The sequence below is a fragment of the Lepidochelys olivacea genome, assembly GCF_965140295.1.
Source record: "Lepidochelys olivacea isolate rLepOli2 genome assembly, chromosome: 5".
Lineage (NCBI taxonomy): Eukaryota > Metazoa > Chordata > Testudines > Cheloniidae > Lepidochelys > Lepidochelys olivacea.
Window position 1 is genome coordinate 133,195,363 of NC_140415.1, and position 14,765 is coordinate 133,210,127.

General features: G+C 47.2%; 1 protein-coding gene across 3 annotated transcripts in view; it reads right to left on the reverse strand.

Moving 5' to 3' along the window:
- ABCA1 (ATP binding cassette subfamily A member 1) overlaps positions 1–14,765 on the reverse strand; it is a 136,631-nt gene that overhangs the window by 21,855 nt on the left and 100,011 nt on the right. For 2 of the 3 annotated variants that reach the window (XM_084628773.1, XM_084628774.1), the window contains exons 17-30: positions 14,154–14,358; positions 13,450–13,563; positions 12,698–12,869; positions 11,917–12,048; positions 10,732–10,871; positions 9,426–9,563; positions 8,325–8,545; positions 7,720–7,792; positions 6,997–7,199; positions 4,893–4,941; positions 3,706–3,819; positions 1,971–2,122; positions 1,706–1,830; positions 1,122–1,220 (exon numbers count right to left, since the gene is read on the reverse strand). In XM_084628773.1, coding sequence (XP_084484899.1) covers positions 1,122–1,220; positions 1,706–1,830; positions 1,971–2,122; positions 3,706–3,819; positions 4,893–4,941; positions 6,997–7,199; positions 7,720–7,792; positions 8,325–8,545; positions 9,426–9,563; positions 10,732–10,871; positions 11,917–12,048; positions 12,698–12,869; positions 13,450–13,563; positions 14,154–14,358 — 1,937 coding nt within the window. The remainder of the gene's footprint in view (positions 1–1,121; positions 1,221–1,705; positions 1,831–1,970; positions 2,123–3,705; positions 3,820–4,892; positions 4,942–6,996; positions 7,200–7,719; positions 7,793–8,324; positions 8,546–9,425; positions 9,564–10,731; positions 10,872–11,916; positions 12,049–12,697; positions 12,870–13,449; positions 13,564–14,153; positions 14,359–14,765) is intronic. The other variant, XM_084628775.1, reaches the window with a different exon arrangement.

The following is a 14,765-nucleotide window of genomic DNA, read 5'->3' on the forward strand; positions in this document are numbered from 1 at the left end:
CGGAGCTCCCGTTCACGCAGGGTGAGTCTGCCTGCTACTGCACAACTTTGCAGGTGCAGATAATTACCCCCCATCAACCGGCCTACCCCACTGCCTGATGTGTGGGGCAAGGAGCTATGGCCCCATCACCACCCTACCCAGCTGGGGGCAGTGACTTCAGTTCTGGGTGGCCAGATCACACAAGGGTTGGTGGCGGGGAGGGTTCTCCTTTGTGCCTTCCTTCCAGGCACAATCAGGCCATAAATGACTTGCCCAAAGCCACGCAGAAAATCCGTGGCAGAGGCCTGTCTCCAGGCCTCCCATCCTGCCTGCTAGCCAGGAAAGCCCACTTGTGGAAGCCACACACAGAGAAATCCTGCAGAACACGGAGCAGAGAACTGTGGGAGCAAAACAACTAGACCAAGCCAATGATACACTGCCCCGTGGCCAGTTCAGCTTTTTCTTTTCAAAGCCAGAATCCCACTGCTGGTAACCTGGGGACACCCTTACGTCTCTATCCCGGTCAATGACAGTTCCCAGCATGCTGCCTGCATGGAGCACGAGCAATGGTCTGGGAAACCCTGGGGGGCAGGTTCTTGAAGAAAGAAGGAGAGAGGTTGTTTTCACAGTACACGACTGCACCCCTTTGTGCTCTGTTCTGCCCTGCGGAGCGAGTAGCTCCCACTAAAGTCTGGGTCAATACTCGCAGTGAGCAAGGGGAAGGAAAAGCTGGGCCTGAGCCTGCAACCCTTCCTTATCTGAGTGGCGGTGGCAACGAAGGTTGCCACCATAAATCAATACTTTAATACAACATAGGAGGCAAGGGTCCTACACCTCTGAAGGAAGAGCTTTCAGATGAGTCCAGGCCGCTGGGATCAGGCCTTCTGCTTGGTATTTCCCTAAGCTGATCGCTACAGCTACTTCTAACTAACCTCCGCCATTGTGCTAATACGAACACCGCACCCACCATGCTGAGGTTACGACCCCTGAAAGCGGATTCGGAGGCTGGTGGCAATGGCAGCTATGATTTATGTGACACACATTAACAGCATCTACCGGTATCTGAAAGCAGCAGCAACATCCAGTGGCTTAGAAATGACAGAGCTGCTCCTTGCGCCTACCCTTGCTCGGGTTCTACTTACGGAATGGAGTGTCCTTCCACACAGCGGGTCCCAAAGCCGGGTTCATTGACAAGAGTGTTCACAAGCTTCTGAGTGCCCGCATCGTCTGGTGCGTCATTGCTATGGGCGCATCAAAGAAACACAGTCAGGGCACCGAGATAAGGCTTGTGCAGCAAAACCAGCAACATGGCAGGGCAGAGACACAGGCAAGAGGGTAGGAAAAGGAACTGGGTGGAAAGTCTCCTGTGTGTCTCCTGTGTGTTCTCTCTCTCTCTCTCACACACACACACGAAAAGTACTGTAACATTTGGAAAGAGTTTGGGATACTTTTAGCTTCTTTTCTGTGTGATTTAGCATCTGAGAACAAAGTGAATTGAGATCTGAGGAAGAAAAGTGAAATAGTATTCTATTCCTCCTGCCATTCAAACTCACTCTTATTTGGAGCTTGCCTTGTTAAAGCTACAAACAGGCAAAATGGTGCCTTTTCCTTACACTGTACTTTGGAGCTATGCACACAAATGCAAACTTAGGTGATGAGACCGTAATGGTGAATAGAGAAAGCAGAACCAGTCCTAAAGAATGTTTTCTGGTCATTTGAAAGGTACCTGATAAAAGTGTACTGCTCATCATACATCCAGGGCTGCAGTTCCAGGCTGGGGTATTTCCCAAAGGGAGGTACGATCAGGCTGAACATGAGAGCAATGCACACAAACACAGCTGGCAGTACGATCTGAAATCACAAGGGAAGAGGCAGAGCCACCTTTAAAAGAACCGCCCCCATAGGCATCAGCCACCCAGAGTGATGCATTTAACCACTCGGAGACACTGGCCGTTTCAGTGACCTCTGCAGGAGCTGCTGCCTGGTCTCACCTGGGCGAAGAAACCCTTCCTGCTGCGCTTGGCAATGAGCAGCCTCTTCCACAGCAGAGCTACGAACTGCTGCCGGATGAGCTTCCAGCCCTTCATCTGGTAGGAGCCTTTGCCATCCACCCCACTGAGCAGGTCTGTCTCTCTGGATTCTGCTGACAACGAATGATACAGGACTCTCACCCACATAGAAACAAAAGCAGATTTCCTTCTCCTTCAGAGGCTGCTCCTGCTTGTGCAGACAGAACCCTGGTGGCTGCCCATGTTCTTACCACTGTGTCTCCTAGACACGCTCTGAGCACAAAGGAGTATGGCGTGCAGTGGGGCCAGGGGAAATGATCTCTCATGAATATGCATTTGAGTGTTTATCTTTCTGCATCACCGAGGCTGAGACTACTTCTCCAGACAACCTTCTGATCTGGCTGCCATTCATTTCCAAAGGGAACTGGGCATCCAAATCACACATTGCCTGATGTGTGGGGAACCTCACTTTTGGAAACCTCAGCCTTACAATCTATACCAGTGGTTCTCACACTGTGGGTCACGACCCCCTTTGAATGGAGTCACCAGGCTGGCTTAGACTTGCTGGGTCCCAGGGCTGAAGCCCGAGCCATACTGCCCAGGGCTGAAGCCAAAGCCTGAGGGCTTCAGCCCTGGGTGGCAGGGCTCAGCTTCCAGGCCCCTGACTAGAGGCCGAAGGCCTTGAACTTCTGCTTTGGCTCCCCTGCCCGGAGCAGTGGGGCTCGGGCAGGCTCAAGCTTCGGTCTCCCCTCCTGGGGTCGTGAAGTAATTTTTGTTGTCAGAAGCGGGTCATGGTGCAATGAAGTTTGAGAACCCCTGCTCTATACTATCTGTTGATTAAACCCCTCTTGGAAGCAGAGGTGGGCCAAACCAGAAATGCCAGCTCTGAACATCCCCAAACATTGGGGAAAGTTCCACTCTAGATGGAACTTTTCAGCCCAGGTCCACCTTTCATTATAAGGTGTCCTATAACAGACAAAGGTGAATTATATATTTATCCTGAGGATTAAGAATATTAACTTGGCCATAAGGAAGGGTAGATGCATTTCAAAGGGCAGGGGAATGTTGATATGACAGCCGAGATCCAGCAACATCTGGACATAGAAAGCCCCTGCTTGAGTTATTGTGGCTAGGTCACATTGCCATAGTCTAGGTATCACTATGGGCACCTCTCTACTATAAAATGTCCTGATGCAGTGCCCAAGGAAATCACTGAAAAAGCTCCCATTTGACTTAATGGGTTTTGGGTCAGGCCCTAAGTCTGTCCCCTTTGGACAGACTGTCTCATGCATGTTCACACATTAGATTCTTCAGGGCACCAGAATGGGTTAGGATATCTAGCACTGATGCATAAACAAACCTTGTTCCTCTTGCCTTGGCCCATGCAGGGAAGCAGAGATTAATAAACATCCTACATGAGGATGGAGCATCCAAGGTTAAGTATGTCAGGAATTCTAGCACACTTCAACAAATGCCGGAGAAACTAATAGGACATTTGCTGGAAGGAATTTAAATAGCGTCCAAAACTCTTCCAGGTGTGCTGGTTAGTTCGTTTAAATGCCCTCATAAAATCTAGTATTTCTTGCATTGTGATTCACCCAAGAACATGGACAATGAACACATTTCTTTAAAACATTAATATTTTAGAACTGTAGATTAGTAATGAGGCACAGACAGACAGTTGAGATTATTGCAGTACAGCTCCTTCCATCTTTACCTGGATCTATGTCTGAATCATTAGGGTCGAAAGCATCATCTTCTGTGAATGGATGAAGGCAGCTCTGTCTGTCTCCAAAGACACGCCTGTTCCTTCTTGCAGGTAATGTGCCATCTGAAGAGGACAGCACATGTTACCTGATTTGCTCAAGTTAACAGAGACAGTGAACAACCCTATTCTTCTATGAGCCCCAAGCACTGGGAACTGAAGTGTCACCAGCAAGCTACTGTATAGAAATCTTCACTGAATATTTGCTTTCAACTTTTAAGAAGTTCCCATATGCAGACTGAACAGCTGTAGACTGCCTCTGAGCTGCTGCTAAATTAGCACCAGTGCGGGGAAATGTAAAGTGCATTGATATGTAAAGTGAACCCATGTGCCAGGTTTCATATGGTGTCCAAGGAGCTTACTTTTAAGAACACTTCAAACGTCCTGTTTTCACATTGATCAATTAAAATTTGGGGGGCGGGGGGATAATCCTAAAATGTTAATTCAAGAGTATTGTTACATTAAGCAGAATTTGTTCTGTGTTTCCCAGGAACAAAGAGTCTAGTAGAACAAATTCGTGGTGCGAAGAGCAGCATTTGTAGTGAAGAGAAAAGTCAACTGAACATAGACACAGTCAGAGCTGATCATTTGCTCAGAAACTTACTTAATGACATATTCAATGTTTCATGATAAACTCATTTGGACACTAAGTTACTGGAAAAAATCTTCCATTCCAAGAAATATGTGCACGTGTCTTGACACTCAGTAATGACAATGTTGTATGGCTATTTTGTGACTTTAAAAAAGTCACCACAAAAGTGTTCCAGTTTCTGATTTTGAAAATAATTTGTGTATCATCTTTCACTTGTGACTTCTACACCAGGGCAAGAACCATCATTTTACAGATGGAAAAGGTGACACCCAGAGAGGTCAACGGATTTGCCCAAAACTACAGCACGTGTAAGTGGCAAAGTGGGAGACAGAACTCGTATCTGCTAAATTCCACCCCTTGCTCTAACCACTAGATGGTTGATTCTGCTTGCCCAATGGCTTAATTCCTTGAATGGGAATTTATATCAGTTGAGAATTTAACCCTCTGTCAGTTGTGTGCATAAGGGATGATGCATGCAAATCCCAGGTATAAAGCTGTACACATAGAACCTCCTTTGACAATGCAGCCCTGAAACGATTGCACTAACCTGAGGTCTCTGCATCCACCCCATTATCTTCAGCCACTTTGAGAAAGATCTGACAGGCAAAGAGAGGTTAAAAAGAAAATTAGAAGTGGTCTAATACAGCAATAATGTGCTGCCTGATGTAACATGGGAGATCCAATTATTCCAGTACAGAATGCATCATGTCAACATGAGGGGCTATATGGAATATCCCTTGCCTATAGCAGTGGTTCTCAACCAGGGGTACGTGTACCCCTGGGGGTATTCAGAGGTCTTCCAGGGGGTACATCAACTCATCTAGATATTTGCCTGGTTTTACAATAGGCTACATAAAAAGCACTAGCAAAGACAGTACAAAGTAAAATTTCATAGTCAATGATTTGTTTATATTGCTCTGTATATTATACACCAGAGGGTCTCAAATTGGGGGTCAGGGGTCACAAGGTTCTTACATGGGGGCTTGGGAGGGTCAGAAGCTGTTGGCCTTCACCCCAAACATTTGCCTCCAGCATTTATAATGGTGTTGAATGTATAAAAAGCGTTTTTAATTTATAAAGAGGTGTCGTACTTAGAGGCTTTCTATGTGAAAGGGGTCACCAGTACAAAAGTTTGAGAACCACTGCTCTACACTGAAAGGTAAGGACAATGTTTATATTCCAATTGATTTATTTTATAATGATATGGTAAAAATGAGAAAGTCAGCCCTTTGTCAGTAATAGTGTGGCTGTGACACTTCTTTTGTCTGAGTTTATGTCTGATTTTATAAGTCTTTAAGTGAGGTGAAACTTGGGGGTACACAAGACAAATCGGACTCTTGAAAGGGGTACAGTCGTCTGGAAAGGTTGAGAGCCACTGGCCTAGAACAACTTAGAAATATAACCAGTGTGACACCTGAGGACTTGGCAGCCAAATACAGCCCTATGATTTTGATTGCTGAGTTTGGGACAGTATTTTTGGGGGGGGGGCGGCGGGAAAGGGGTGAACAGCACACATGTTCCATTAGCTCCAGCTAAGAATGGCACGGGACATTTTTTATCTGCTCACTATTCAATAATCATGATGCAGAGTAAGCACTTATTGTAACCTTCATCCCTTTCCAATGAAGATGCACATATGAAGCGTGGTATTAAACTGGTGGAAGTCCACCTGCCTTCTAATCAAGAAGGAACAACATTCCCAGCTGTGATGGGATATGCTTTCCCCTGTGATTTCTTACACAGGAAGGACCAAGTTTTCAAACACAGAAGACAACAACAATGTTCTAGAAGCTGCTGGAAGAATCAGGTTTTCCTCCAACCAGTTACAGAGGAAATCATGATAGTAAATGTGTTTCAGAAGGTGTTGCAGAATACAACAGACAGGGCTTCAAGGGGACTGGCTCTTTGTGCTGCTCTGGTGACGCAAAGCTACAGGAAAGCCAGTGTGCCCTAGTGAAAGTGAAAGGAGAGAGAGAGGGAGGGAGAGAGAGCTCAGTGGTTTGAGCATTGGCCTGCTAAACCCAGGGTTGTGAGTTCAATCCTTGAGGGGGCCGTTTAGGGATCTGGAGCAAAAATTGGGGATTGGTCCTGCTTCAAGCAGGGGGTTGGACTAGATGACCTCCTGAGGTCCCTTCCAACCCTAACCTTCTATGAATCTATGAATCTATGAAAATCTCTAGGTGGAGGAGAGTCTGGGCAGGGGATACGACCAAAATGTTGCTGAAATCCAGCAATCCCTGGCTGCTGGAATGGCCCCTTGGAGTCTCTTGGAACCAGGTGCACTTACAGCAGCCCCGAGATATCTGAAAATACTTGACAGAGTAAGTTAAAAACCTGATCATTAGAAAATAGTTCGGGCCAGACCCCCAGCTGGTGAAAATGGGGAGCTGTACTGTCTATAACAGAGCTGTGCTCACTCACCCCAGCTGAAGACCTGGCCCTCAATTTTTAATGCACGTTTCCCTTGTGGGCACACTTAAATTGAGCAGGAGGAGAGAATTCTTTTCACACTTCCGTGGGTTATGAACTCAGGGCCAGACCAGTTCCCTGGTTGACAGGTTTCCCATGGATACACAGGGGATTTTGCCGTGGAGTCTGCAATTACTTGTTTGGCATTGTCTAAGCCATCAGATGAGCTTCAGCTCACATACTTCCTCCAGGGTAGTCTCCGAGATGCCGTAACTCGAAATGCCCAGGTCAGAGAGACGGTCGTCGATCTCATGGAACAGCTCCACAAAAGCTCCTTCTCTAGCAGCTTCATATGGCAAGATGTAGGTTAACTCATGGCCAATCTCCTCTACCAGCCTGGCCTCAGGAACATGCTTCATAATGAGGTTGGAGATAACAGAGACGTCTGGAGGAACCAAAATACAAGATGCCTGTCCTGTTACTCTGTGGGTCACCGCTAATAAACACTGCAGAGACTCAGGAATCTCACTGAGACACATCCTCAGCTGGGGTAAAACACAACCCAGTGAAGGATCGACTTCAGTGGAGCTAAGCCCCAGCTGCAGATCCAAGCAGCTATTTCTATTTGCACCATTTCTGAAGACCTTTGAAAACAGAACACAATCAACAGCCCTGCAAGCCACACTACACAAATGTTCTCTGTGCAGTGCTAACAATTGGCAAGCACATCGGCTTTGATGGCCCTTAAATTCTGGTCTCGTTTGATCGTTAGGTGAAATTTCATACTATTCAGCACTTTGCATTCATTATACTTTGCAAGTAATAAATGTCCCTCAAAACCCCAGATAGGGCAGTGCTGTTATTCTTTTTTTACAGATGGGGGACCAGAAGCAGAGAGGTTAAGTGAGTTGCTCAAGACCACAGCGGTGAGATTCAATTTCATGCATGCCTTTTTCAGTCCTTACCTATTGTCAAGGTGTCACTTTCATGGTCACTGCCAAGCCCAGCATCCGAGCTGCTCTGGGAGACACTGTCGTCCTAGGTACATAAGAAAGGATGAGCATATGTTAACTGGATCAAAAGGCAGCCAGCTGTATGCTGCACTCTTCTTATAACACCACCCAGAGAGGCCAAGCAATCCGGATGCTCTAGGAAGGGGCTATAGCGTAGAGGATCTTAATGTCCTTTATTGTAACAAAGGGTTGAGATAAGTACTGTAAGAGGATGTAAGAGCAGAAGCTAATATCAGCAGTGATGTATTTAATCTATTCAGGTAAGCAGCCAAATTGCAAAGCAGCAGCATCCATTGTCAGGCCGAAAACACTGTCATTAAAGATGCCATGCAAAGAGGGTGTAATGGACACAAGCCTCCAATGCAATGGTTTAACCGGATCTGATCTCAGGGCTGTGCCAAGGTAGATAATGCTTCTGTGCCGTGCTAAGGGATTTCTTTTCAACCCATTTACTCCATTGCATTTTAACTGTTGCTTCTTGGCAGCCTTAAGATTTGGTGTAAGGAGGACAGAGGTGGAAGGAGAAAGGAAGTGGACAGCCGCTATGGGAACTGTACCTTTTTCAGGTACGACACCGTACTGCTGCTGTTTCTGCAGGAGCTCAGTGAAGAGTCCACATCCTTCTTGACCAGGGTCAGGTAATAGCCTGTTCCCAGCTGGTTCTTCAGGAACAGGGAAGAGCCAATGCAGCACAGTTTGCCATGAGAAATGATGGCGATCCTGTCCCCTAGGATGTCTGCCTCATCCATGTGATGTGTGGACAGAATGATGGTGCGGCCTGTAAACAAAGAAGGGAAGACAAACACCAAGGAGTTTGCCAGTAAGTCAACAATATCAACGTTCCTAGGTCATGGGGGATGCAAGCACCCTGCCCTCCCCATACTGCTAAATGGGTCCCTGGTATGAGTGGGGGAATGGTATGGAATAAGTTAACAACTACTAGCTCAGGTGGATTCTCTCCTCTCCTTCATGACCTAGTCCCCATCCTGTTTGTATTTCGCCACTCGTCTTGGTAGGCATTTACAGTGCTAGCTATGGAAATAGAACAAGCCACACCCAGCAGTGAGTGGACACACAGTGATCTGAGCAGTGGAAGATGTGGTGCTCCTGAATTCCCGATTCACCAGGTTCTGCTCAACTGGAGCAAGGGTTGTGATTTCGGGGTACACCAATGAAAGGGGTTTCATACCAATAAGTAAGCCTACTTAACACCAGAGGGCTTTACCCTAATGCAGACACCAAGGGTCAGCTTCTGATCTGAGCTACACCCATATGAATCCAGTTACTCCAGATTTACACCTGTGGGAGTGAAATCAGAATCTGCCCTCCTATCCTCTTCCCTCAGTGGGAAGTGTACGTAGAACATGGTTTACTCTTGAGCACTGAAATGCAGTCCCACCAATTAAAGAGAAGGGTCTCGTTATAACGAGACTGCAAAAAGGGTCTCATTAATAGGGAATGCAGGTGTCTGGGTGCCCAGAGCCCAGGGCTGGGGCTGTTTGTTGCCGTCTTCTACCAGGGCACCAAGGGATTTGCAATGACACGTTAGTAACAATTCCCCCATACAATCAGCAAAGGCAGAACAATGTATTTTATCAAAGCCACAAGCCACTGATGCCCTTTCGCTTCCAACTATAACTGGGTGAAAGTATAGCTACCTTGGCGATACTTCAGAAGCAGTTCCCATATCCCTCGGCGAGAGTAAGGATCCACCCCAGCTGTTGGCTCGTCCAAAATGACAACCTTTGATCCACCCACAAAGGCCAAGGCCACCGACAGCTTTCTCTGCATGCCACCTGCGAAGCAGACGGCACGAGAGAAGAATTCAGGCTGGAGGTGTGAACAAAGGAGCAGTGATCTGTGCTGTAAGGTGCTGTGGGAGAGATTCCTCACCCCCTGCACACAAATGCCTTCTGAAGCCAAGTGTGCACACAGATAAAGGTAAATCACTCTAGGCTCCATCCTCCCGCCATGACAGAGCTCTGCACCGTGCCTGGGAACAAGGAGGGGGAAGGGGAGCCCTTCAAGGAGCTGGTCGTTGCTCCTGGATCTTGCGCTGCTTACCAGCATCAGAGCAGCTGAGAAGCTGATCTAACTTATTTGACTGGTGTAAAGTCTGCGAAGTCCCTTACTGCCAATGGAGAATTGGCAGAGTGGAGCTCCACCCCACCTACACTGGGAGCGGGGCAGCTGGTGCAGGAGCCAGTGCAGCCAGCCTCACACCAGCAGAGTGTTCTCCTACACAAGCGGATTCTCAGTTAGCCGTTTGGGGCCAGAATCCACTCATCTGGCACTGCCTGAGGGGGATAAAGCGAACAGAGCAGACTGGAGAATACAGACAATGGCTTTAACCACTTTGCTTTTGTCTAACTTTCTAGGGGTGGAAGGCAAAGCATTGCTCCAGTCACTGCCCAGGGTGCCAGACGTACTGGTTTAGTTTTATATTTTATTAAGATGTCTAGAGATCTTTGAACACTGGCTACTGATAAATTCAATAGTGTATTTACTATGAGAGCTTTTGTAATGACTGTCATTGGATTGAAGCTGGGACCTCTGGAACTAAAGCATGAGTGGGCAGGGGGCTCAGGGAGGGGAAGGTGCTGATCCGCGGGGCCATTAGTGCGTGCTGAGCACCCACTATTTTTCCCCCATGGGTGCTCCAGACCGGGAGCATCCATGGAATTAGCACCTATGTCAACAGGGATTGAACCTTGGCAGGTCCAGAACTAAGAGCATAAGTCTCCTCATCTTGAGCTACAGGACTAAGTTCTCAAGCTACTAGCTGTAGCAGACCCACCTCTGTTGTAGATTAGGCATGGAGGTGGATATTTAACACACACTGAGTGGCAGGTTACACTGTAGTACCTTGCTTTGCCTCTCAGTATTAGGGAACGACACTGCCCTTCTCGAAGCCTCCTGAGCAGCTGAGATGAGACACGCAAAGGGCTGAAGAGTTGGACCTACCAGAGAGTTTGCTGGTTCTAGCTTTGAGTTTGTGAGGCAGGCCGACATCCAGCACCATCTGCTGCATCTCCTCTTTCACCTTTTCTTCTGACAGCCCTTTCAGACGTGCGTAGAACCAGATGTGCTCTTCCACAGTCAGCCTAAGGGGTAGGGAGCAGAACCGGCAAGGCACTATGGCTCAGTCAGGCTCAGACTCATTCCATGAACCGTTTTTTAATTAGTTACAAAACCCATTCTTATTTAGGCAGGAAAATATTGTACAGGGATAAGATTTTTGGAAGTGACTAATGATTTGGGGGACTCAACCTGGGACACCTTAGAAGGGCCTGATTTCCAGAGGGTAGGTGCTCAGTGCAATCTGAAAATCAGGCCATATTAAGGTGCCTCAGGTTGGACTCCCAAACACTGAGGTGCCCCAAATCATTAGTCACGTTGGAAAATTTTAGCCTTTTTTTTTTAATGGAAGGAACAGTTTTCTAAAAGAAAAACTGGGAAAATGGTCTCGATGGATGTGCAAGGCACTGCTGATAGACCCCAGATACATCGAACAATAAAACAGAACCTATATCTGTCCAGCTACAGATTCTGAACACCTCCATCACTGAGCTATCCCAGACCACATATACAACTCGGAACAGCACCTCCTGGGTGGGAAGTAACCCCTAGTAGAAGCCACTATTTGCTGGTTTGAGCCCATGAGGTGCAATGTCTCCCATGTGACACCAACGACCCTCAGCTTCCATTGAATATTATGTTCCAGATCCGCAGCTGGTGTAACCAATCCACCCACTTCAATTGAGCTATGCTGAATTACACCACTGAGCAGGTAGACAAATACGGTGCATTTTAACATCCTGATTCTTGGTTCATTCCCATTTACCACTATATTGATACTACTTCAACACTACTTCATCGTTCAACTGCCTTTAAACAGCAGCCTTTATACCCCTTGCAAAATGATATGCCAGTTATATCTACTTCTGTATGCACATTCGCTAACCACTGTCCCATGGAGTTACTCTGGATTTACACAAGCAAGAGAGAGACCAGAAGTGGGCCTAGAGCCATAGAGGGTGGTAATGTCAGAAAATGAGAAAAGGAATCCACTGTAATTTTAAATAAACACACACACATTTTTGTGTTGTATTACAGACCCCATCATTGTGCTTCCTGGCTGCTACTCACAAGTCAAAGAGGACATTGTGCTGGGGACAGACGCCCAAGTTCTGCCTGATGGTGCTGAGCTCGGAGCGGATATCTTTGCCCAGGATGAAGGCCGTGCCCGAGGTCGGAGGAAATAAACCAGTTAAGATGGACCTGAATGACAAATGCAGTAAATGGTAAGTGAGCTCCAAAATGTCACAGCACAATCCAAATCAAGAGGGGGCTTGTTCCATATGCACTAGGGAATGAAAGGACAATGGCTAGGATAGAGTCTTGCTGATATCCCACATCACATGATTATTCCCCAAAGGAAAACAATCAGAGAAACATCTCGCATGTGAGCTCAGTTTTAATGGGAGCTGGACAGAACCACATGCTCTCGGTTCTGCAAGAGAAAAATACCCTCCACACTCCCTAAAAGCTTTTAATGCTTTCAGAATTCATTTCCTTATTCTGATAAAGCAGGGTCACAAAGTGGGTTATTAAAAAGTGTTGCTGACATTGTACCAAGTCAGCCATAGTCCTGATCTGGAACCGTGACAATTCACTGGCATCAAAATGTTCCATTCCCCAATATCGGTGTGTTTCATGGGCCAGATTCTCAGAAGATGTAAATCAGCAGAGCTCTACTGAAGTCAGCGGAGATACACTGATTTACACCTGCTGAGTCTCCGGCCTTGCAAATTTAATCTATACATCTATCCACATGCATATATTACATTGTCGTGTTTAGACAAAACACTAGGTTTCAGAGCCACTCTAACAAGCGTGCCTTCCCTACCCTTAAAAATATTGTCCTTACATGGTTGTGGTTTTCCCAGCTCCATTATGTCCCAGAAAGGATGTGATCTGCCCTTCAAAGAAATTAAGTGTGAGGCCATCCACAGCAACCTTCTTGCCATCACGATAAATCTTCACCAGATTCTGAATAGAGACCCCCAGGCTTAGATGAATGGGTTCCTCCTCCATGCAGTCTGTGAGAAGAAAAAGTAATCAGCAAGGCAGCGTAGAACAGACACACCACCAATAAATATTAACACACATCTTTCCATGGCCAACGAGAACCCACAGTGAAGTGGGGCATCTAGGAAGATTCCTGATCTCCCTTCCTGGGTGTTATCCCTCCATGGAGGTTCACTTTAGCTTGGCACTAATCAGTTCTTTGGAGGCCAGTTGTAAGGCCCTGATCCAATGCCCCCATGTCAGAGAGGACCCAGTCCTGTGAGATACTGAGCACCCTCCACTGAAATCAGCGGAAGTGGAGGGAATGCCACAGCTCACAGATTCATGCCTCAATGCCAAAGGAGAGCCCAGTCCTGCCTGCCTTATTTGGGCAAGATTTCCAGCGATATATGTGGGAGTTTTATTGGAATAAGGACTGCACAATCACGCGCACATTCTGTTCATTATCAGGGGAATGAATAGCGAGTAGGACAGGAGCAGCTTTAATTCCATGATGCTAAATTCCAACATCCTTTCACGCAGTCCTTACCCAGGGTAAGTCATTTAAACCTAAGCGCCTGCCTTCTGGCCCAGCGTGGGTCAGACACTTACGCTCCGACGGCCCTTTGTGATCAGAGTGAGCATGCCGCCTCTCCTCAGATTCCTCGCCGAACCAGTAAGTCTTTGTAAAGGGGAAGTACCAGGGCCTGGGAATTCCATACTGGCCTAAACGGGGAGGAAAGCATTCACGTGAGCCCAGCAAAATCCACCATAACGTCTCGATGTTTAAAAGCAGAGGGCAAGTACTGACACATCGTATCTCCAGCTGTCGGGCCTTGGAGACCAGCAGCACATATAGGTGAAAATCCCCCTTCTAGGATGGAAATTGGCGACAGATTGAGAGAGAGATTTTAGCCAGGTGGGGAATATTAGATGATTTCAAAATGTTACAACCAATCTTCCCAAACCCCACTTTACTCTAATAGTTAAATGCCCGATACCTGGGAGGTGCTAACCACCCTGTGCCAGGTACCAAGTGCCCTCAACTCCTGGCAAAGCCAATGGGAACTGAAGAGGCTGAGAATCTCATAGGAGGTGCTAGCACCTGGCTGGACTGAGGCTAGGTTCTCTGTATTCGGGGGCACTTGGAAATTGTCCAGGAGTTTGATCAGCGGCTTCGATGTGCGGGGTTGCCCCCTTCCCCCTTCTGTAACATGTGCTGCCTGGAATGTGAAACGCTCTCGATGAATGGGCAGGAATACGCAGGACCCACAAAGAGCAGGACACCACGTCTCTAGGCAATAGTAAAGGCTCACCTGGGAAGACAGACTCAATGTACCAGGTCATAACCCCATAGAGGAAGGTATCAAACAACATCATGAACGCAGATATGGTGAGGTTGAAGCCATCTTCTTCCAGGGGGCTTTCAAAGAGGTTGTCCCACTGCACGCCAACCCCCTGCTCCTCAAACAATGCAAAGTACTCGCAGCCAAACCCAAAGGCGACCGGGGACAGCAGGCTCTAGGAGAGCAAGATGTTCACACTCTTGAGACCATTCACAAACTCATCTCTTCATCTTTAAAAATAAACGGAGAGGGGCTGCTCAGCCCTCATGCTAGTGTCATGACTCAAAACACAAAGGGTGGAATCTGGGCCCTACTGAAGTCAGATGGGGCCAGGGTTTTCACTGAGGGCTCTGCAAGCTCCCATTGCCTAGTTTTGTGCTTGCATAGCCATCCTGAGTTTGAAAGCTTGACTCCCACTCAAACGTGACGGGGTTTGTGTTGCTCTTATAAGAGACTGAAACAAGGAGCAGAGGTAGAGCGAATAATGCAGTAGAATAACTGTGTGTGTGTGTACAAATAAGTAAAATGAGGGGATTCTCTACCCCTAGTAACCAGAAAGGACTTTCCTTTAGCTGCAGAAAC